This window comes from Drosophila guanche, unplaced genomic scaffold (genome assembly GCF_900245975.1).
Source record: "Drosophila guanche unplaced genomic scaffold, DGUA_6, whole genome shotgun sequence".
Lineage (NCBI taxonomy): Eukaryota > Metazoa > Arthropoda > Insecta > Diptera > Drosophilidae > Drosophila > Drosophila guanche.
This window is the reverse complement of record NW_022995747.1, coordinates 8,446,030-8,469,485: the sequence shown is the minus strand read 5'-3', so window position 1 is coordinate 8,469,485 and position 23,456 is coordinate 8,446,030. Positions and strand designations below refer to the sequence as shown.

General features: G+C 47.4%; 1 protein-coding gene across 1 annotated transcript; it reads left to right on the top strand.

Moving 5' to 3' along the window:
- The first annotated feature begins 7,182 nt into the window (after window positions 1-7,182).
- On the top strand, window positions 7,183-8,547 carry LOC117582994 (formin-like protein 20). The gene has a single exon (XM_034271143.1). The coding sequence runs from the start codon at window positions 7,306-7,308 to the stop codon at window positions 8,266-8,268; it is 963 nt and encodes a 320-aa protein (XP_034127034.1). The 5' UTR covers window positions 7,183-7,305; the 3' UTR covers window positions 8,269-8,547.
- The last annotated feature ends 14,909 nt before the right edge of the window (window positions 8,548-23,456 follow it).

The following is a 23,456-nucleotide window of genomic DNA, read 5'->3' as shown; positions in this document are numbered from 1 at the left end:
AACTCGGGGGCCAGACCGTTGACTGCCTGCCGTCTGCCCCGATAAAGGACGAATAATATTCATAGGTTTTGGATGGATGGCCAGAAAAAAAGAATAAGAAAACGACAACTTTTGGGGCACTTTCATTTGCATTCCCGGGGCTTCGCTTGCGATAATGTCACATGTGTCTAAACAGGGCAGGATAACAGTCGACGGAACGGGGGCGATAGTGTCCAAGAGCTGTCAAAGTGGACGCCGGTTGCAATCGGTTGGGCTGCGGGTGGGTGGGTAAGAGTTCCAGTGCCATCGAGCAGGTGTCAGTCGAGTGCATTGTCAGCTGTTTCGGGCTACGTTCAACAGGAGGAAATACTTTCCTACGCTCACACTCGCCCTGTCCTTCTCTCCAGCTCTTGCTCGGGCTCGTGCTCGACCTTAGTGGTAGTTGTTGTTGCGTTGTATCGTCATTTTTGCAGCCGAGAGCGAGCCGGAGTCGTCTCGGAAAATAGCGATACAACTGCTGCTGCTGCTGCTGCTGCTGCTGCTGCTGGGAAGCTCTCGGTTTCCCTTTCGCTCTCGGTGAGCGGCCGCCTGGCTCCTCGTGTTTATATTTTCCGCCTGTTGTTGTATCGAATTTCCCTGCTAAACAACTCGTAAACAAAGCGCAGTGGCGCCGATTCACTGGGGGGTCGCTATCACCTCAAATGATCTTTCGCGCTAAACTGTATCCGAATTTTTGGTGTCCGCCATTTTGTCTGCTTTACTTCGAGTAGTTCAGCAACTTGCAGCCATATACTGTCTGCGGGCACCTCCCATTTTGGTATATAAGCAGCAGCACATTTTGCTATTTTTACATGGCCCGGCATCAGACTCCGCCTCTGTGTCTGGGCCGTGGGTATATGCAGTTGGCAGTTGGCAGTTCACGTAGCACTGGCTCTCACTGGGTGTCCCCGGTGCACTGGTATTGGTGAGTATCTGTGCAGCTTGCAGGAAATCGAGAGAGCGCACTCTGCTCTGTTATTATTGCGTTTCGGTGGTGGATTGTGACGACAGCAGAAGGACTTGCATGAACTACAGGAATGCTCTACAGTTGGTACGAATTTGTATAGATTTTCAATGCTTGAAGATCTATGAGAACTAAGGGGAAAGGCTATAATTATTTGTGGTTATAGGATAGAGTTCAGAAGGGTAAAATCCTCGTCAAATATGAATATGTAATGTGCAATATGCAATGGAACAATTGTTTAAGTAGTCACAAGCTCTGAGATTCCTCTAAAAACATATTTCATGGGATATTCGAAGCTTTTTAATGAATAAAATTCACTATGCAAATTATGTTTTTAGGTTTTTTATTGGTTTAATGTTGTCTAGATGAATGATCGATAGCTTATTAGATCATTTCCCTGATAAACCTCTCCACCTGCAGCGTGCATGCCATAATGCCCGAGCCCGAGCTGGAGTGTAGCTCATCCATCGACTAAACTAGTGCCACTCACAGCCAGCCGAAGAGCCATCAAAACAGAGAGCACAGTAGCTCTGGTCCAACCTGAGAGATACTCGGACCACGACTCGTGCACCACTTGGTCTGCAGCTGGCAGCCGGGCAGCCGGCAGACGGACGAAGGCGAAGACGGGAAGGCGCAGATGATAATATTCGTACCTTTGGCTCGTCGTGTGCTGGTGGTTGCTTTCTCTGCTCTAGCTCTCTCTCTCTCTCTCTCTTTACCGCTCTCTTTCTATCTCTCTCTCTCCCTGTGGCTGTCTGTCTTTCTATCCATGAATATGTGTAAATTAGCATATCAAATGCCATAAATGGCGCTTATGGAGAGGGGGGGGGGAACGACGAGTGCGGCGGGGGGGCGTGACACTCTCAGATGCCAGTGCGAGCCTGTGGGTGTGTAAGTGTAGCGTCTGTCTGTGTATGTGCGTTTATATGCAGCATTGTTACTCATACGCCGCGTTGCACGAGCGAATGAGCGCACGAAGGGCGGCGCGACGCGTATGGCGGGGTATGAGGACGATTCAAAGCATTGACGTGGTAAGGAACCGTGCAACCGTATGTGTGTGTGTGTGGTGTGTGTGTGTATCTGTGATTTAGTTGCATGCGATAATGTCAACCACAGAGCGAGCCTTTGAGCGGCTTCCCTTCCGCCGACTGACCCGACCCTTGGGTTGGCTTGCCTTGCGTGTCCTGCATTGGACGTACTACTACTACAATATGTGTGTGTCTGTAGGTATAATGGGTCTCTTTTTTTCGGTGGTGGTGCAGCTCTGCTACTGCCACTGCCACTGCCACTTGTGCTGCTGCCGCTGCTGCTGCCGGTGGACGCCGATTGCCACCGACTTGACTCTTCAGTGTTAATTCGTCGACACGAGGCGCTGCTTTCAGCTATCAGGTCATCGTTGACATCTCAAGCAATTGTCCTGGACCGTCAGTGATTCTTGTGCGTAACTCTTCGTGCGGCACGTGCCTCTCCAGGCTAAGCTGCCTCTCGGTGTTTTTTCTCTGTTGTTTCGGTTTCCTCTCCAAGCCGCGAGTTTTGTTGTGCCTCTCGCCAAGGCGGAAGCATAAAATTCGATACAACCCAAAGTGGGGCAACTGCCGGCTGCCGAGAGGCCTTGTGACTGTGCCACAGTGTGTTTGTGTGTGTTGCGTGCGCCTCTGTGTTGGTGTCGGCTGAGACACACAGGCGCTTCGGCCACGGCCCAGAAGCAGCGCTGCATTCCAGAGAGTGTGAGTAGTCCCCACATCTGCATATCATGCATACAGGCTCTCTCTCTCTCTCTCTCACTCTCTCGCTCTCTCATCGCTGTTGTGTTGTGTTTTTGTTGTTGACCTTGTTTAGGTTTTTGGTAGCTGCCACAGCCACAAACACGCCGTTTGAGGACAAGAGCACCAGAGCGTGGAGCGCATGTGTAGATAGTTTTAGCACGGAAGATCCTCAATACAAAGAGCAGGGAAATAAATATACATATTTGAGGAATCTGTTACCGAGGGTTTAGGTTAATTATTTAAGAGTCGTTAAACTCTCAAACAAACGGAAATTCACTCACGACTCACGTATTGTCTTAGATTTGAATAAGGATTTAAGTTGCAATTAAAACAAATTTATACCAATTTGAGATACGTCCTTATGGATTTTATAAATGATTTATAAGGTAGTTTAGAATATTTATTAGCTGCCAGGGAAGATAGCAAACGCCAGCGGGGCAATACATTTTGGTTATAGAAATATTTTGACAATTTTGGAGCTATTTTCACAGAACGCAAAAGCCCATCAATAAATTTAATTTAAATATAGTTTATTCATGCTTTATGGAAGTTCAAAATCTTCTCTGCAAAGAAACATTCAAAAACCAGCAACGACAGGCAGATCCTAACCATTGTTCGACTTCAGCTTTACACGAAAAAGCTTGACTAGAAAAGAGCCAAAAGTACAACCAGATAGTCAAGTCTTCTGTTAATTGATTAGCGATTAATTACACAGGTCCACGCATGTTTTAACTCTAACAAAATAAAGCTCTTCGGAATAATAAAACAAAAAAACTAATTAAACTTCTTTATGGGTTGCTGACCCTGAATGAAATCCCATTTGGTATTGTTTTCGTTCGAATGGAATTCGAAAGGAATTTCTAATTTCAAGCTCTTTGCTAATGCATTTATAATAAGTTTGGGGATTACACATTTTAGTGCCAGATTTAAATCACAACAACCTTTCCGCATGGCACATACCAAAGCCCAGATCCCGATCCTTGCCCATAATTTATGCGAAAACTTTATAATCCGGGAGAGATTTTTTGTTGCAGGGGCGGCGGTTCATTAATTTATGAATATCAAATTGCATTTTGACATTTGCCAACAAAAACTATTTAAAACTTGTGTCCACCAGCCCCCCACACTAACCTATTGGAGAGTGAACACAATGGCCTTGGTCTCTGGCCCCATCCTGCCGCCAATTCTCCTCAGCCCCCCACTATCAGCGTTCCCCTGTCCTCTCCTGCACCCCAATGGCGATTCAGTTTGATTGAAGCGCCCGCATGTACAGAGCATTTTAAATATTTACAAAGATATTTCAAAAAACGCTTTTGGCATGTTTTGTTTTCTGTTTTCCCGTTTTTTTGCACTCCTTATAATTGTTGTTGCTGCGTCCAAAGGTCCCCCAATGCCGCTGAAGTGTTTTGCTCATTTTTTGCCCAGGAGTGCCCAGAACCCCTAGTCAAAAAAAAAAGGGAAAACGAACTTCAAATGTGGCATGAGGGCGATCCGGTCCGGTCCAGTCCGGTCGACTCGTGATGGTGGCGGCGGCGGTGATGGCATTGCTGCTGGCTGGCTGGCTGGCTGGCTGGGAGTACTTGAGAGAGCGAACGCGTGTGTCCTTTTAGGAAAGTGTCAAAAACCGTTGGTCAAAAAACCGTATGGCAATTATTCAACACAATTGAATATGAAGTGTGGCAGTGGCAAAGGACCAGGGACGAGGGACGAGAGCATGAGGCTGGGGCAGGGACAAAAAGTTGCAGCGCTTGGCAAATAATGAAAAATACACCCACATCAGTATTTTTCGGCTGTCTGCACTGGCCCACACACACATATGCAGCCATAAAGGACCAACACTTTGGCACCCTTTTCATGTGCCCCTTTGGTTTTGCTGCTGCTGTAGCTGTGTTGTTGTTGTTGCGCAGTTGCTGCTGCTGCTGCTTCCGCCTGGCAATTTTTCGGTGATAAAATATTTAAATTTAATTAAGGCCACCAACGAGCAACGAGCAGCAGCAGCACGATTTCCTAGCCGAGCAACTGGCAAAGGGAAGATGAAGTGGACCCAGAGTCAGAGCCAGTAGCCAGTTGCCAGTTGCTGTGGCACCACTACTACCATCAAAACAGCAGCTGGACCTTTGACCCTGCAGCCTCATCCACCCCCTCCCTCTCCCTCTCCCTCTCCCTCTCGCTCGCGTTGGTCCTTTTTGCGCCTTTTTTGCATTTGCGTGTAGTGCGTTTTTTGAGGCTTACAGCCGCTGGCCGGCAAAGAAATTCATTAAACATTTTTGCTTTGATGCTACCAAATTCTTGTTACAAGTTTCTTTGTACTTTCGGCCTTACGTCCACCGCACCACCCCCCACCCGAGTGTATCTCACAAACAGCAGCTGAAACAACAACAACAACGATAAATACTTTCAAAGGACTTCAACTGTTTGTGAATGTCCTTGCCAGGGATTACACATTTTGGGGACCCATTTGGTTTTGTAATTAAGCTGCAAGGCCACAAATTCGTCGTCGCACTTATTAGATACAATTCTCAGCAATTTAAATCGAACACGAAAGCTGCAACAAATTGCTGGCAAAGCCCAAAACTTTGTGTCTCTCCTTTTTGGCATCTTAATCTTCGGAAGGAGCCGCACAAAGTTTCCTTCGTGTTTTTTGGTGTCTCTTCTGAGGACGAGAGCGCCCCTAAACTATTCGGGCCACCAAACTTTTGATCTTGAGTTGTGCAAATATTTTTCATTATGCGGCCAAAGTATTTACGGAATTATGGAAATTTTCTTGTTCTTGTTTGAAGACCAAAAGGTGAACGCGGAGGAGGCGACTGAGAGCCATTTTCTTTTGGATGATACATGCAGCGAGTTGAGTTTGCTTTGGATTTAACAAGAGAATGATTTTAGGGTCATTTTTAGAGGGGAAGTTACATTTTTCTGTCTACTTTAGAGTTCGGAAATTGCAGTTTATATCCATGGAAATTCCCTCCGAATGTCTTTATTGAAATGTAAGCATAAAGTAATACTTTTTCCCTTGTCCTATGCAACCTAATCCCTTGGCCATGGTAGTGCCGTAAATTGATTGATTGAATATCGCTGATAATGGCAAAACCCTGTGCACATCTCATTGTTCAAGATTGCAGTCAAGTATGTGATTGATTCCTGATACGGACTGAATCTTTTGAAAGATGAGTTCCTCTCCACTCTCCATGCTGTCAGGTTGACAATTAGCAATGGGCCGCTGGCCACAGCCCTCTGCTGCCATCCCCTCTGATGCAATATTCTATGAGAGAGAAACTCGGACAGGAGGTGTGTATGGTGCCTCGGCCTGTGTACCTGTTTTGTCACATTTAAAATTCTATTGTGTGCTCTGCTGCAAAGATTCGTTTTTGGCCAAAATGCGTGCACGTAGGCCGGACGGATGGATGGATGGATGGATGGACGGACGCAGAAGTCAACAGTGGAGTGTGGACAGAGGCATGCAAATTGGTCAGAGATGCCATGGGGTTAGAGGCAGAGGAGCCAATTTTTCTTGCATTTGCAGAGGGGGCTTCAAAGGGGAGAGATCCTGCCTGAATGGGTAACAGAACTGGAAACTTTTTCGGGTTCTGCTGCTGCTCCTGCTGCTCCTGCTGGTGGTGTTATTGTTTCTACTGTCGGTGCTGTTTGTCCAAGTTGCCATTTCAAGCGTGTTGCAATGAAAAGCAAACTTTTTCTACGTACAGCCAGCACTGGTGCTGGGGGCTAGGGTCACAGCTCGTACAGCAGCAGCAGCAGCGTTCAGCTCCTGTCCTAGCGCCCCGCCCATGGGCCATGGGCCATGGCAGTGCACAGAGAACTCAACAGGCAGAAGGCGCACACGGGGCGTATACGAAATTAAAATGCACTCAGCTGAAAAATTGGTTTTCTCGTTCTTGACAAACTTTGAGTGATTTCTGAAAGCCTCTAACGAGTGTCGGCTCCCTACCTCTGCGCCCCTCCTCTGAGAGAGTCGGAGGAAAGTGGTCGATGGCGACTTGGAAAGTAAGCAACAAGCAACAGCCAGAAAGAACGTGGAGAATTGGGAATGGAGAATGGAAAACCCGCAAAAAAGCAACAACAAACAGCGATATGTAAAGATGTTTAAATTTGCTAAAGGGCGTGGACAAAGAGGGGGGAAAGAGAGAAGGTGAAACCAGGCCAGGCAGGCAGGCTCGACATTGTTTTGGCAAAATTGTTTTAATAAGGCTGAGAAATTGTAATCAAGCGTGATTGAAAGCCACTCCCTCTGCCACACCCAATCATAAATTATACACAAATTAATGTAGAAAAATATTTTGGATATTATTACAGCCTTCACCATTCACTTTTCCACTCTTTCTTTGCAGTTATCTCGAGAGATTTGTGGTGGGAACGATAGCCAACCTGTCCAACGGAAATCCAACGGCCAGTCCCGCTGCGGGGCTGAGCTTTGTGGGTATCCTGCCGTGTGCGCTCCAGTGGCAGGCCACGGCCGCCAGCGTGGCCCCTCCATCGACGGGCAAGGCGCAGAAGCTGCTCAGCTACGCTGCTGCCGCGAGAGCAGGCAGCCAGCCCTATGCCATGCCCTCCTCCTCCTCGTCGGCGAGCAGCAGCAAGCAGTGCTGCGGAAACGGGAGCAGCCAGATGCCGCCGCCTGCGACTGGCTGCTGCCAGGATTGCCGCTGCTGCAAGCAGAGCTATGAGCACCTGCCCGTGCCGCGGCTGCAGCACCAGCAGCCACCGCCTCCGCTCTTCCAGGCTCAGCAACGGTCGGGGACGCAGCCGCCCCAGCAACAAGTCAGCTGCATCACGACGCTGCAACAGACGACAACCACGCAGCAAATGCAGCAGCTTCCGGCGGCGGCTGCCCCAGGTTATGGCTATGGAAATTGCCTGGTTCCGCATGTGCCCGAAGCAACGACAACGACATCCTCCAACACATACGTGAGCAATGCTCTGCCGGAACACACAGGGCACTGCCACTCGAATTGCAGGGGAATTGAGAGCAACAGCCACCATGCACCACCCCCCGCACAACCAATGATCTTGCTACCCTTCATGATGCCCATGCAACAGCAGCAGCAGCAACATATGGCATATCCGCCTCCCTGTGCACAGCCAGAAGATTTCAAGCCAGTGTTCCATGGGAAGCCGGCGCCGCCACCGCCACAGCCACCGCCTCCGATCCGAAGCTACCAGCAGATGCTGCAGCCGACTCTGCCGCTGCCTCTGCCTGGGTATCAGATGGGTCTCCCCTATCAGAAGGCAATTCCTGCTCCCATGTCGACACCGCCACCTCCGCCGCCTCCGCGCAGTGTGCAGACACTCAAGACCGTGGCAGCAACGGCAATCGACGCGTACCAAAGGGTGAGTCTTCCCAGATTATTTGTAGTTAATCAGCAGCACTTAGTCAATGGCCGCTCTGATCCGCTGGACTCGGATCTCGGAGCTGTAAAATGTTGCAATTTACTGGGACAATGCCACACGGATACTAAATATTTATGGGCGTGCGCTGGCAGCACTGCCAAACTTCAATTTACATAAACATAAAAGACAAGCAACATCAACGGCAGGCAGGTCGGGGCACGGGGCACTCTTCACGGGGGCAAGGAGCATCTGCATCTGCATGCATGTCGGTGAGATTTAGCTCAGCGACAGGACACAAAAAATCAAAGCTACTGGAGAGGGCAAAATCCGAAAGGTACAAGCGGAAGTGAAAGCAGAAGAGCGAAGAGATACAGAGAGGGTTTCGAGGCAAGCACGGGAAAACTAATGCATAACCTAGTAAGATCATCAACACGAAATTTTACAGCAAACTCATGTCCAAGGATGTGGAAATAAACTTGTACTTTTTGTAGTCTGCCAGTGCCACAAGCCCTCGCTCCTTCCCCCTCTCTCTCTCTCTCTGTAGTGTTGTCCTGCGCTCAATGACTTTTGCATTTAATATGAGTAAAGAAGCGCAGGACACAACAGCAACAACACGAAAATGTAGAGGTGCACGGGCAGCAGCAACAGCAAAGAACAGGCTAAAAAGTGAGGCACTGGACTGGACTTGAGGATTGGGCGGATTGGGCGGATTGGGGGCTCTGGCCCAGCGACATGCAGAACGTGCTGTTTAAATTACTTTGCTGCCCGGCAGATTTCAGCTTTCAGATTTCAGGTAAAGGCAAGAGTCCGAGTCCGAGTGCGAGTCCGTTGCAAGGACAAGCCAGATACTCGTCTGCTGTCGCTTTGGTTTGCTTTTTCATGGCCGTGTCCAACGATTCGTTCATTTGATAGCCTTCTGCAGTTGCCCGTTGCCGTTGCCGCTGCCGTTGCTGCTGCCACTGCTCTGCTTGTGCATACCAGATAAGTTTGTTCTGATTAAGAATCTGCAACACCAACAAATCTGCACACAAAGACACACACATCAAGAGAGACACGGATACAAACGCGCATCGTCAACGCGCTGCGACTTCCGTTTCCTGTGCTGAGCGTAGAGAAACTTCTCGCTTCCCGCTTCCCGCTTCCTGCTGCCTGCTGCCCGACGAGTGGTCGGTCACTCGCAATGTCTCTGCTCGCCCGGGTGCCAGATTACAATATAAAAATTCATAAGTTTGCTGCCAGCAATTTTCGTTTCATATTTCTGATGACAAGCAACAGCCACCGAGTGCTTCATTCTCCCTTTCCCCTATCCCTTTGTGAGTGAAATATATTTCACATTTTGAAGTAAACGTAAGCAAAATGCACAGCAACACAGTCTCGCATCCTTAATGCTGTTCATTCACATGTGCTTAAGTAGTTTTATTTAGGAGAAGAGACTCGACTCGACTCGACTCGACTCGCAGAGGACTCGCCTTTATCCTGCACATTTGAATGTTAAATCTTTCATGAAATTCTCTTCATCTTTTGCTTTTTTTGTTGCTGCTGCTGCTGCTGCTGCTGCTGCTCGACAGTCCGTCTGTCCATATCTAATACTAAGTACACATATCCCAAACGATGCTCTGTTTTTGGCATACTTTCGAGTGTTTTGTAGCCGTGTGCTGCGGTCTTCCATAGACTTTAACAATACGTTTTGCCTCTGTCTGGGCTTCGCTTTCATTTCACAAAGAAAGCATTTTATGTACTCTCTCCTCTCTCTCTTTAATGTTTGTACTAGACCATTGTTATAATGTACTCCACCTCCACCCCTCATATGAGTGTTTTCGCTCCGTCTCTCAGTGTGTAAGGGATGTGTGTGTCCGGGTAGACAATGATTTTGGTGCCCGAGCCTGCATTGGATAGTTTACCCTCAGTCCGAGACTGTTGCTTCTGGCTTCTGTTGTTGCATTTCAAATCACTTGAAGCTGCGGAGTCTCTCTCCTCACCACTTGACCCGCCCACAGCATTATACTGGAAAAACATTTGCTTGCCATCTAATAATTGTTCTGCTCATATTCCATGTGCACTTACCGAGCGGAGTATTTCAAAGCGGATTTCAGTGTTAGACTCGCTCTCTCTTTCTGTCGCTTTGTCTCTGTCTTTCACTCTCTAGCTATCTCTGTGAGTTGCTGCTTTCGTGTGCCATGGAGCTGGGGTGGGTTACCAGCTGCCTAAGCTTTGAGTTGCTTTACTTTGAGGTATTCTCGTACTCCATTTCGGGCTGTCGAAATCTTTTATGTAATCCCACTTCCTGGAAAGGAAAGGCTTTACGAATGATGTGCCCACAGGTGCTAAGTAACAAGAGAAGGGAAAAGGTTGTAGCATAAAAATGACCACAAATACTTAATGGAAATGGAATAAATAATTATGCCAATTGAGGTTTAAGAGAAATTGTAATACTGTGGCGCTTGCACAGTAATGTGTGAGTTAGTTTTGTGTATTAAAAGGGGTTTGTTTTATTTTAAAATCCCAAATATTAATACAATTTCGACTGTCAACTGTTTGGCAATCTCTGCTTAATCTTTCAACATTATTATCCTGTCTTAATTCCAGCTAGAAATGTTTCATTCAATCTCAATTTCTTGCAACAGTTTCTTGCTTGCAATTTCTCATAATTTTCTCAATAATGCGATTCCGAGGTTGCTCTTTGGCGTGTCCTTTGCCACTTGCTGTATTGGTTTTTCTGGTGATACATTTGGCTGGCTGCGTGATAAAAACAGCTCCGGCACTTCGCACTCATTCGACACTTGTTTTTTTGGTTGGCTTGTTTGTGCCGGGGATCGTGGGCTGAAGGAGAGGCTGCCAAAAAGCATTTCCAGAAACAGAAAAAGGCGAAATGCAGAAAGAGTCACCAATTTGTATGGTCTGCTGAAAGGGGACACAAAAAGAAAGAAAGGAAAAGCAGAGAGGCAAGGTCCTAGGGCATCGTGGCTTAATGGACCTCAAGGGGGGAGGGTGTGGGGTCAGGAGTGATGCGTAAGTGAATTCATATTTCATATACCGCGTTAACACGCCAGCAAAAAGCAGACACGACACGACACACACACACACAAAGGGAACAACATATTCCGAGTGGCCGGAAAAGAAATGACTCTTCGGAATGGAGAGAGGGATAAGTGGGGTCCCACAAATGCGTTGGTTGATACTTTGCAAGGCAAAAAGTGCGGAGTATCTGCAACAATTGCTGATGCCTGTCATTATTTTGCTTAAAGAAATGCGAAACGAAAAATGAAATGAAATGAAACGAAAGCCCGAGCATGTCCTTGGAGAGGAGAGGCAGCAGCAAGGCTGCAACATCTTTAGCCATTTCTTCAGAAACAGAAGAAGAAATTTGATAGCCGCCAAAGGACAAAAGGGATGCAATATCAAAGGACTGCCTTGTGGCCAGCTACAGCCACAGCTACAGCGACAGGGCGAAAAGAGTCCAAGGAAACCCGTTGACAGTCAAACTGGTAAATTGGACAAGCGAATGGCAGCAGCAAAAAGGCATTTGAAGATGCTGCAAAAAAAAAACCAAAGCCAAAAGCGCAATCCAAATCAGAGCTGTGGTGGCTTGAGGGCAGCTGCTCGAAAGCTGCCTCCCATGGTGGCACACTCATGGCCTTAACAGTCGCCCCCCCAGCTTCGCGACAACTGTGGTGACTTTCTCTCGCCTTGCACAGAGCTCCAGTCAGGCTGTAAATGCTTCAGTGCTCCCAAAGGGACGCCCATTCGGCAGCTGATCTCACCCAACAGCATCTTGGGGCCACACACAGAGCGCTGTTAATTTAATCTACAGACTGGCCGCGAGGTGGCGTTATTGCGAGTTCCATTTGCTGTAGAAGAATGGCAAGAATCTCACCGCATTCGAGTGTCCGTGGCTGTGTCCATATTCCTGTGTGGCACCCACTGAGCTCTCTCAATCATCCTTCTGCATATACAAAGGATATCCCAGCAGCAGGCAGCATCAGGCAGCAGCTTCTCTCTTCTTGCCTTTGCTGTTGCCACTTGAAAGCTTTTACCACAATGCCATACCGAGTGTACCATCTGTGTGCGAGTGTGCGAGTGTGTGTGTGTTACCCACTGTATCTGTTTGTGTGTGTGTTTGCGTGTGAGCCCCGTCAAGTGCTTCTTTGTTTCTCAGTGACGCTGTTGGCTCTCGTCTGTATGCGAGGGCGCCAAATTTCAAAAGCAGCCGCGCAAAAAGCTCTTTTTTTGCGTTTCCATTCCAACGGTTTATTTTGCGCGACACTCGACAGGCACATGCCACGACACGGTGCGGTGCGGTACGAACCGGTGGCAGGCAGGGGAGGGGACATCCTTTGAAAGTGTAAACGCTGTCAGCCGCTTCACTTTCAATGGCGGGCCGAGGGCGTACACTTGATACATGCGGCCACTGGATAAATGCTGCGCAAATTTCCCACGGCCATCTCTTAAACTCTTTCACTCTTCTTTTTTTTATAGTTAGTCCTAATTTAATTTAGCGTTAACTTGTTTCTGCTTTTCTCCCATTATTTGCTGTTGTTTTCTGTTCTCTGTTTATTGTTGTTGCTGTGTTTCTGTGTGGTTTCTTTTGGTAAGGTCAAACCGCCAGGAACAGCGCGAATTAAATGCAATTGACAGTTGCAATTTCAAACTGGCTGTCAGGCGGCCAAATCCCCAAATACCGCACAGGGCCAGCCAAGGGAAACAACTAGAAATAAAAGAGTGCAAGGATTGAGCTGAGATATAGAGAGAGAGAGAAAGGGGGTGTAGGGCAGATCCAAAACTCTGTTGTAACACAATAAAATCCAACCTCAACTGACACAAAGAAAATGTTTTTGCCGAATCTGGAGCAGGATGCACTCGCTCGTGCGGCCCGTTCCCGCTGTCCAAGGGGGGGCGTGGCCGCTATCGTGGCGTGTCACTGGCAACAAAAAGATAGACAACACGTAAGCAAGAAACAACAATGCCGAAGCCAGGCCAACACGCCTGTCAAATTAGAGGCATTCAGCAGCAGGAGCAGGAGCAGGAGCAGGAGCCACCACTCGCAACTTTGTACGAATTTCCAACCAAAAGAATGCACCAAAAGATGAACAATACATAAGAGTATGTATGGACTCCACACACAATTAATAAATTAATAAAACCGAGTTATTTGACAACAATTTGTAAACTTCATTGTGGCAATTATAATTTAGAATTCAGCACGAGCATTCCACTCTGCTTCTCTGCTTAGAATCATCGAGTAAATTATGTTAAATATTTCGAGTGTGCATAATCTGCATATCTAGTGAGAAAATCACTCAGCACAGATTCAGTGTTTATTGAATCAATCATTCTGGTTAACTGAGCAATTTGCGCAAAAGGCGTTGATTCATATTGGACCTAGGCACAGACTCTGATCAATGATAAATGATAAATGCCATCGCTGTAATGCTCGGCCCACATGTCTTTTGCGTAATTGAAATGCCTTCGCATTGTTTAAATTAAAGCTTAGCAGCTACACACTGTCAGTGTCAGTGTCAGTGGCATTTGGCAAGAATTCGTCTTGAATTGTAATTTAGTTGCATTGCTCGAAAAACAATAATGGCTCCCCCCCCCCAAAAACAAGCTGTCCTTGCCCGTGTTTGGGAAGTTTGGAGTTGCCACACAATTTTGTGTGTGCTGTTATGGATAGCTTGAATGTTGTTTACGAGCATGTACATATGTGAACTGAAGTGTCCGATACTCAACACGAAATAACTATCAATTTCTGTAGGGAGTGCACAGAGAGAAACTCGTCTTGGGCTGTGCATAGAGGCTGCTTTTTGTGGCCCTTCTTATGGATATATTTTCTACATTAAAGAACTCTGCAACCAAAGAACTTATGAGAAGAGAATTTGATTGATTTCCTTTTCTTTTTTGATGATTGCTCTCTCTGTGCACATTTTATTGCGACTGTAAAATATTTTGTAAAATTCTTGCCAGGCTTATTTTCAAATTTATTCAATGGCAAATACCTGTGGACACACACACACACACAGCTTATGTCAGTTGTATGCCATCGATGGGTGGTGGAGCTGTGCATCTTTCGTTGCATTGAGACTCAAATTAGTGTGCCGGGATGCAGCAGCACAGAACAGCACAAAAGTTGCTTAGAGACAGATTCAAATATCATCCTAAGCTGCTCCTAATGACGTCACTGAACCCAGGGACCACCCCATGTGAGTTGTTTGTTTCATTTCGTTGCTTTTTGTTGTTCAATTAATTTGCATGTCGTTTGGTGGCCTCTCGAGAACTAACGAGAAGCGGTCACCTGAGGAAGTATACCCGAGTATCGCAGCTGGTCATTTCATTTCTTCATTAAATTAGTGTATGTGGTGGCTCTGACAAAGCGGCTGTCTGTCACTCACCCTCACCCACAGCCTCACCTGGTACAGCTGCCCCATTCCTCATTCTGGTCCTGCCCGCAGACCTCGTTACGCTGTCATTCGTTGAGGGGGCTCGTTCTGGCTTGTTTTGTTTTGTTTAACTTTGGCAACGTGCACGAGCAGCATCTTTATTTTCAATAACAAATAAAAAATGTCTTCGGTACAACGTAGAATAAATTGCAGCCACGAGTTATCGTGTCCGGGTGCTGTTCCAGGGAGCTGGGATACGCTTGCGTCTACCCCCCGGATTCGTCAGGAACTGGTGGTAGCTGCTGGCTGGTCTGGATTCTCGAGTCCATTATAACGTATTCCTGGGCATTTCCGCTTGCTTTTTCGGCATTTAATTGGCCGTATAATTGATTGGAGTTGTTGTTGCTTGCCGGTTTCTTGGTATTGAATCGGCTCTCTCTCCTCTTCCGCTCTCTCTCCCTCTTCCAACTCATTATTTTGGGCGTATGTTTGTGTAGCAAAACATTTGAAAATGCCGACATACAAGGGGCAAAGTTTTCTTTTGATAAACTACTGAGGGAGAGGGGCGCTCTGGCAGGGCTCTATAAATTTGTATTGTGTTCGCTTGTATTCTGTGGTACTGCGTAATTAATTATACTTGCCTGCCTGCTGCCAGCCTGCCTAAAAATGTCAGTCGGTCTCTAATTATTATTATTCCAGGTCCACGGTGGTTGGGGGCTGGCACACGCCAGTTCCGCATATCTTTTTCTCCATCGTTCATTGGCTTCTGCTCACAGGTTGTTTGACATTAATTGATTTATTTGCCTTTTACATAAATTAGGCACTGAATATTTGGTTTCACGTCCGAAATTGAGTGCCTAACCATTGAGGCAGAGAGAGAGAGAGAGAGAGAGGTGCAGAGGAGTGAGTCCGTCCCTCTTTAAGCATTAAAGATCAAACTTATTCTCATGCAGAACGGAGGAAGACCACTAATTAATTCACCAGAAACATGTTGTGCGATGGAAATGATTGCCAAGTATGAGAGCCACAAAGTATCTGAAGGCAACTTCTGCCTGGCTCGCTGGCTCGCTGGCTTGCTGCCAGTTAGATGATGGCTAAGCTCCTGTTTTTGAGCGAACCAAAGTCCGTCTCCCGGGCACATCAGCCGCACTCGCTCGTACTCGTATTCGCTTTGGCGTGCGCCCAGCCGGAAAAATACATAGATCGAGAGGGCGAAAAGCGTGGAAATGGCGATGGCAGCAATGGCGGGGCCATGGAAAAAAGGCAAAAACTTTTTGACAGCGCAACATGCAAAAACAAATTACCAAACAGTCAAACTGTCAATTACGGCGCAATTAGTTGGCTTCGATTAAATGGCAGCCGTTATTGCCTGTAGTGGCTGTCGTCGCTTAAGCCGTTTCCAGGCTTCATTTCCAATGGGCCAGCCGCTAGAGTCCCGCCCCATGCCAGCCACAATCACGGACCGGGGGGAGTGCAAATATTTGTGGCTGAAAATTAATGCCTGACAAGCCGAGCAGTCGGCCAGGCAGAATGGAGAGAACTTTGCGTGATAATTGGCCAGGCCAATGAAATTGCATCGAGCAGCAAGCAGCAAGCACTTTGATTTATACTTGCTCTGAGGTGGCTGAGACTCTGGACACAGTGAGTCGATAGCCAGGTGCAGCTGCACGGCCATCCTGCATCCTGAATCCTGCATCCCCCAATGGCCAATACACAACATTTACAGCTACTACTGGGGGCCCTGGCAAGTGATAAGAAGATAAATGTGCACATAACTATGTATGCAACTCGGTCTGCTGTTTGCCTCAGCAACGTACCTGCTGCTGCTGCTGCAGCTAATAAATTCATTGCCAACTGATATAAGAAATGGAATTTGAAAGTTTTATGAGCCTCGCAGTGCAAATAAGCCAGCAGGGGGAAGGGAAGGGGTAAGTTTGACTTTTGTTTGTTTGTTCGCTCTGTCAGGGGTTGGCTGGCTGGCAGATGGGGCAAAAACTATGAAATTATGAGCGATGTCGCAGGCAGCTTTGCCGCCGCTTGGATTCAGTCTTAGGCCCTGCCGCCCTGTCTGAGGCTCGTGCAGGCAACATTTGGCATTGCTCATACGACGTGTGGTCTCAATATGCAATGTTGCGTGTCTTTCCGGCACTGGCTGCCATCCCACTTCCGCAGCATCTGTGTGTGAGCTGCGTGTGCCTGTGTCTGTGTCTGTGTGTGTGTGAGCTGCATGTTATCTACTGCACTGCACTTTTGCCGATTGATGCCTTTGGCATGCTTTTGTGTTTGGCTTCATTCTCATCCTCATACTCATCCTTTCAGCCTGCCATCCTGCCATCCACACCCCATCTCCGTCTACGTCTCGGCACTGAGTGATGTGAAGCCTAATTTATGGTCCGGACTCGCCCGTTGGCCCGCTCTGCATACCGAAATGGCAAAACGGCAACTGTCAAAGCAGCCCAAGCAGCAGAGGCAGCTGGAATGGCAAACTGCAAGCAACGGAGGCAGCAGCAGCAATGGCAAACTGCAACGCCAGATGCAGAGGGGAGCAGGCAGCACGGAGCAAGCAATGCCAACTGCAGCAGAGAGGCAAATTGCATGACATTAGATTGCCGATTGCCCTCGAAAGAGCCGCCGGCGATGAGGCGATGCATTGTGGTCGTATAAATTGCATTCGCATACTCCGGCGCGCCACTAATTATGCACATTCCGTCCGTCCAGCCTCATAAATATGTATTACAGCATATTCTTTCACCTGTCGCTAGACGCGTCATCAATCAACGTCCATTATGCAAAAGAAATGCAGCAGCAGGAAGCGGAAGTGTGTCCGCATAGAGGTACACAACCATAGAGAGCGAGCGACGACACGCATCGCCTAAAGGGGGCACACATCAGGGAGGGGAGACTCCACACTCTCTTTGCATGTTTGATAGGTCTCTGCCGGTCATTTAATTACAAGCAATACCGACTTTGACGTCTCCAATTTCAGAGAGAATGAAGTGGCGGCTGGGGGGGCGCAACCAAGTCATGTTCCTTTGGCTTGGCAGACAGGCCTGTCAAATTCTGCAGCGCCCAAACAGAGTCGCCTCCTCTGGTGGCCCGTCCTCCTGTCAGTGGCAACAACAAATGATAAAATGTTCTGCGTCCGGCCAGCGCCTGCTTTCATCTCTGGATCGGGGACAGAACAACGAAATAATTTAATTTTGCCTGCCATGTTCGCCGCAGGCCTTCGCCCGCTGAATTTGTTTTATTAAAAAACTGTACACTACACGCACACACACACACACACGCACAGTCAAAGAGAGAGAGAGACAAAAAATGAAAGAAATGAAATCAAATACTCAAAAGTGAACAAATAAAGCAAAAACCAAGACAGCGACACACAAAACGGCCCTGAACAAGATGCGTATTACGAGAGAGAAAAAAAAACAAGGAAAATTGTACAAAATATATTGTGGATTGAGGGTGTGGGGAGCAGTTGTATAATTTGTTTGCAGATTTTCCTTTGACGGTTGGACGGTTATTTAATTTGGCGCAGAACTGGAACACGAATAATCCCACATAATCCATATTCGGTGAATCAATTGGGGCACAGTCTGGCTCTCGTATCATTTGTCTTCATTCGCGTTTGGCAATGGTCCAATGGCACATGGCACTTCTACTTGAAATCATTAATTTCAAATCTTACCCCGGGGCTCTCTCTATCGTAAATAATATAGGCGGCATATTCATAAATTTGAAATAAGTTTGGTGCCATTTAGCGGAGCATAAAGGCTCGGCTCGGCTCGCTCACTATGCTCGTATTTAAGATTTCTTTTCCGCTGCTCTTTTTTCTTTTTTCTCATCTTTATTGGTGTTTTCCCAGGCGTGCGCATCTTCTTTATTGGACAAACTAATCATGACCCTTTGTGGCCGACACGTGGCCTGGAAACTAGTTGGAAACCGGTGGCAACGCCGGGGCACGGCAAATAATGTACGCTCTGTGGGCACCGTCTCGATGGCCCGATAGCCAGAATGGGCATCCCCATAACGCTGAGCATATTTAGAGTCCGTCCAGGCAAATCCTTTAAGTGTCATTCGGTGGCCTTAACATTCGGATAGTCCCGGCAAATAGTTTACCGTATTCCCATCTCCTCTCTTTTTTGTTTTTGCTTTTTTCCCTGGCTGTTGTTTGCTCACTTTTTATTCCTTTGGTTTCGCACATTCGGACACTACTTAATTATGTTCTTAGTCCCTTTTATGTCACAATTTTCATTTCGCAACATCAAATAAAGTAAATGTCCGGACGGACCAACGAGCAGGGGGCTCGGCCCAGTAACTGACTCGGGGATTGGGTTAGGGTTTGGTTTGGATTCTGGTTTCAGGGGTTAGGGAATCTCCACCACAATTGTCGTGTGGCAAGGTAAACAAATATGCGTATATGGCTGGTCTGCTAACTACATTGGCCATTGGCTGCAGTCCTGCCTGCCCGAATGCCTGATCCCGGCCATCAATGGGGGGTTGTGGCTGCCACAATTTCGGGTGCGAGGGTTGGAGCAAATGTGCCTATTTGTAGCCAGCCCTTTGGTGTGTGTTGTGTTGTGTTGTGTTGCTATAAAATTCCGTACGGAATGGACATGCGGACTTTTAATATGCTCGAGTAATGTCTGCATTAACAGAATTCATTTGCAGGAAATGGACACCACACACCACCCCTCCTCTCTGTGTGTGTTTCTGTGTGTATGTGGTGGAGAAAACAAATTTATGTCGTGCTACTTGCTGAAATTGGATTTCTGGCTGCTGCTTTCTGCTCCCTGTACTCCCCCCTTGGTAGTAGTTATTGTTGTCGTCACATCGTTGCTTTTTAGTTGGACCTAAAGCAAAACAAAAAAAAAAAACAAAATAACAAAGCAAAAAGAGACAGACAGACAGAGGCAGGACTTTTTCAGGAATGCTGGTGCTGGTTAAGGCATTTGTTTCCATTCCGAAGTTTTACTACGTGTAATCCTTTTCCATGATTGGCAGCCCACTCCAGCAGTGGACACTTGTCGCACGGTGTCGTCCTTGGCATTAGTCTCAGGATTGTCGTTACACTTGCTCTCCCGCTCTCCCACTATCCCTGACTCCGTGTCTCGTAATCAAGTTGAATGCTTCAATTAGGAAATGTCTCCCGCAGCGGCGAGTGAGCTCTAAATTAGAATGACTTGGCACGTGTCCTTATTTTTATTCTTATCTATTTATGTGTAATTTTAATGGTCCATCACTTGGGTGCATTGCAGAATGGCAAATTGCCCAGGAACCTGCCCGCCCTGCGTGCCATGGAAATGGCGCTGCGCACCAACTCCTTTGCCACGCCAACTGCTGGATTGCCACATGAACTGGAGGACATGGAGGACAGTGACTCGGAAATGGAGTACATGCCGCCACTGCACAGTGAGTACACACACTGGGTACTGGGAACTCCCTACGACTGACAGTGGCAAATTCAATTAAAAATTTTTGAAAACTCCTCAACGTCCTGCTTCCTGCACGTGCGTGACGAGCTTCTGGCGAGGACCAATGATGGCCAGGTGGCCAGTTGATTCTCTAGTGTCAGCGTCCGGCGTCAGTGTCAGCCGTTTCAATTTACTTTTATGTCTCAGAGCCTTATCGCGGCGCAAATTGAAATGAAATCTTGACACAATCAGCATGCCCCTGCCACTGACATGGCACGTACACGCACACTGCCACGGTAACCAACATCCAAATGGGAGCTGGACTCTCAGATTTCCCCACATACAATTAAGTTAAACGCTGACCATCAATTATGGGACGAGCTGCCTCTAAGCGGCGCTGGCAGCTGGGTGCCTGCTGCCTGCTGCCTGCTGCCTGGCAATGGGCAAAGTTTTTAGCCCAAATAAATATATTTATGCCGGCGGCAGCATCATCCTGAAGATGCCGCAGAAGGGGACACGAAAAACATTCAAGTCAAAGCCAAAACCCAAGGCCAAACCGACAAAAAAATGTCAACTTATGCGAAAGTCCCAGCCCATGCCCAGTCCTCCTCGATTCGGTCTCAGATTCTGTTCCATTGTCGTTGGATATCAAAAACTTTGCTCTGGATGACCAGCTGAATGCTGGCAAATGTTCTCCAGATCTCTTTTACTTCCCTGTTTATTTATATTAATATTTTTATCATTTTATTATGACAACAAATGCGAAGGACATTGCGTGTGTCCACCTAGCGGAAAAACTTTCTCGGCCACAACTTAAATTCACTTTAGTTGCTTGTTATATAACCGTATTAATGCCCCGCCCGGTGGGCCATTTACATTTCGCCCATAAATATGTGGGAATAATGAATATATAAATCAAATGAGAGTTCTTTCAGCAAGGGGGCATCGCATTGCTTAGCATTTTATGTTAGGAATCAATAAGCGGAGATCTCGCACTACATAACTGCAATCAGCAATCAATTCTGGCTAAAACTGTATTGCTTGGGCACATTCAGGAATCGCAGAAAATAAAGTCAAGAAAACTTGAGAGTTCTTAGAAAATACTCTAATAATATATAATAAAGAAGCAAATTAATGCTTTGCTCTCTATACGGGAAATCAACTCAAAGATTCTCTTAAATGAATACCAAAGCGAAGAGTGAAAAATGTTGCTCATCTACCGGATGAGGCAGCGCTGCTATGCCACCGGCATATGATGGACCCGCGGCTCAGCCTCGTGCCCCAGTCCGAGCAGACCCTCCAGCCCCACGGCAGCTGCTGTAAGTGCTTCGCTTTGCAGCTGTTCCAATTTTTAGTGTAAATAACCCCAGCATCTGCCTTGTTTTCGTCCAGGCACCACCCGATGCTTGAGTTTTTCGCAGCCACCCCCCTGGACACGCTTTCCCCTTTGGCACACTTGTCAATATAAAAATGTGGCACCCGTGCCCCAAAGCCCGTACCACTTGTGCCTGCCGCTGACGGCTGCTGCAGTTGCTGTTGCTGTTGCTGTTGCATTTTTTCGCTCACCTGAATGTTTGTTCAGTCAGAAAGTTTTGATTTATTTACGGCGCAAGTTTTACATTTTACACGACACTCGCCTCCAATTACACGCCGCTGCCGGTGCCGCTGCCGGTGCCGGTGCCTTCTACTTGCAACCCTTCCAACTCTACTCATTTACACCTCAGCAACAACCCTCAACATTGCAGCAGGAGCAGCAGCAGCAGCAGCAGCAGCAGCAGCGGAGGCAGTGCCAGTGCCAGTGGCTGCAACGGTAGTAAAAAATAAAAGTAAAACAGAAATACTTTCCTTCAGATTTTAATCGCTCACGTGAGCCCTGGCTGCAGGAGCAGTTATGCATGTGTCTGTGTGTGTGCTTGAGTGTGTGTTTTGCTCGAGTGTGTGTGCCTTTCGCAGTTGTTGGTGTTTGCATTTTTTACATATTTAGTCGTCGAGCGGATAATGTGTCGCCCTGCTCTGCCATCGTCGTCGTCCTCGTTGGTGTTTTACTTTCAGTTGAGTCTGTTCCTGTGGCCATCGTCATTGTCGTCACGGTTGCGCAGCTCCACGAAACTTCTGCATTTGCATAATGCACTGGCATAGAGAGAGAGAGAGAGAGGGAGATCCGGTAAGGGAGTCTGTCCCCATTTAAGAGTTCAAAGCTGATCAAATATTCAATGGGATGAGCCCATGGGGAAATCTAACGTGCCTCACATGTCAAGAGTTTTTGCTGTAAGATCCATTCATGGCATAAATAATCAATACAAAAAGCAGGAGGGGATCAGCGTTAACCCTTTTATGGGCACTATGACTAGTGAGTAAAGTCTCTTCTAGTGTTTGCTACTTCGTTTATTTCTATATATAGATTTAAGATATGCGTGCCACAAGCTTCAACCCTTCTCGATGGCGGCTTGCATGCCACGAACTCTGATATTTGTTACACAGGCAAACGAACGTCAACTTGGCCACAACGTCAGTGGGCCTACAGCGGGGTTCTGTTTGTGTTTGTGCCATGAATATGCAACAAATCGATCACAGACCACATTCAGATACAGTAAAATGTCGCCAGCCGCCAGCACTCATCTTTTGCACTGACCTTGAAAAGACTCGCACAAACCCGCATAGCACAGCCACCTCCACTCACTCCCTGCCGCCTTTGCCTGACCAAGAACCAGGGCCATTTGCGACTCAGTCGTCAGCCACTTTCCACAGTGCCACAAAATGTTCCTGAGACTTTCGTCTTCGCTTTCGCCTTCTCCTTTGCCCGCTTCTAATACGCTTTTGGCCAAAGTAACAGTTGCTAAAATGTTTTCTATTGTTTTCACGCTCAACAAAAGGCAGACAATTAGTTTTCTTAAACGACAAATCAAGTAGAAATTAAGTGGTGGCGGGTAAGGGCAAGAGCCAGAGCCAAATGCCAAGCCAAAGGCAAAGGCAGCGCCGTCGCCTAGCTCGTTGTGGTTGCTCCTGCTGCTCCTTCTGGTGGTGGTAGTTCTCTGGTTATTTGGCGAGAAAGGGCTCACGAATGATAACAAAACAAAAGTGGATTAGATTATTGGCTCTCAAGAGCACATAAACAATAGCATGTGCCCCTCTCAGTATGAGCGTGTGTGTGTGTCTGAGCCTTTGTTTGCTTGTCTATTGGTGGCATGCATAGCCAGCCCATGCTCGCTTCTCAAGCGGCTCAAACGGCTCGAACCGCCACTCGCCCCACGTCTTTGAGGTTTCCGCGTAATGAAGAGTGATTTGAATGTGTGGGTACGAGTGTGGGGAGTCAGATGTAATGCATGTAATCAAAATGCTGTTATAGATGGCCACAGGCAGTGACTGCCAACAGAGCAAGGCCCAGAGGAGCATCCACAGAGTGACAAGACGCGTATAACAGCCAAGGAACTGGTAACCATAATTGCCATCCATAAAAGTAGGGAAATTACCTCTTCGAGGGAAATTCGAATGTACGGCTTAGCACGGACAACAACCAAATTCGAAGACGGGGAAATGCGCATGCTTGAGAGAGAGCAAAGTTCGTGCGCTGCTCGCTCGT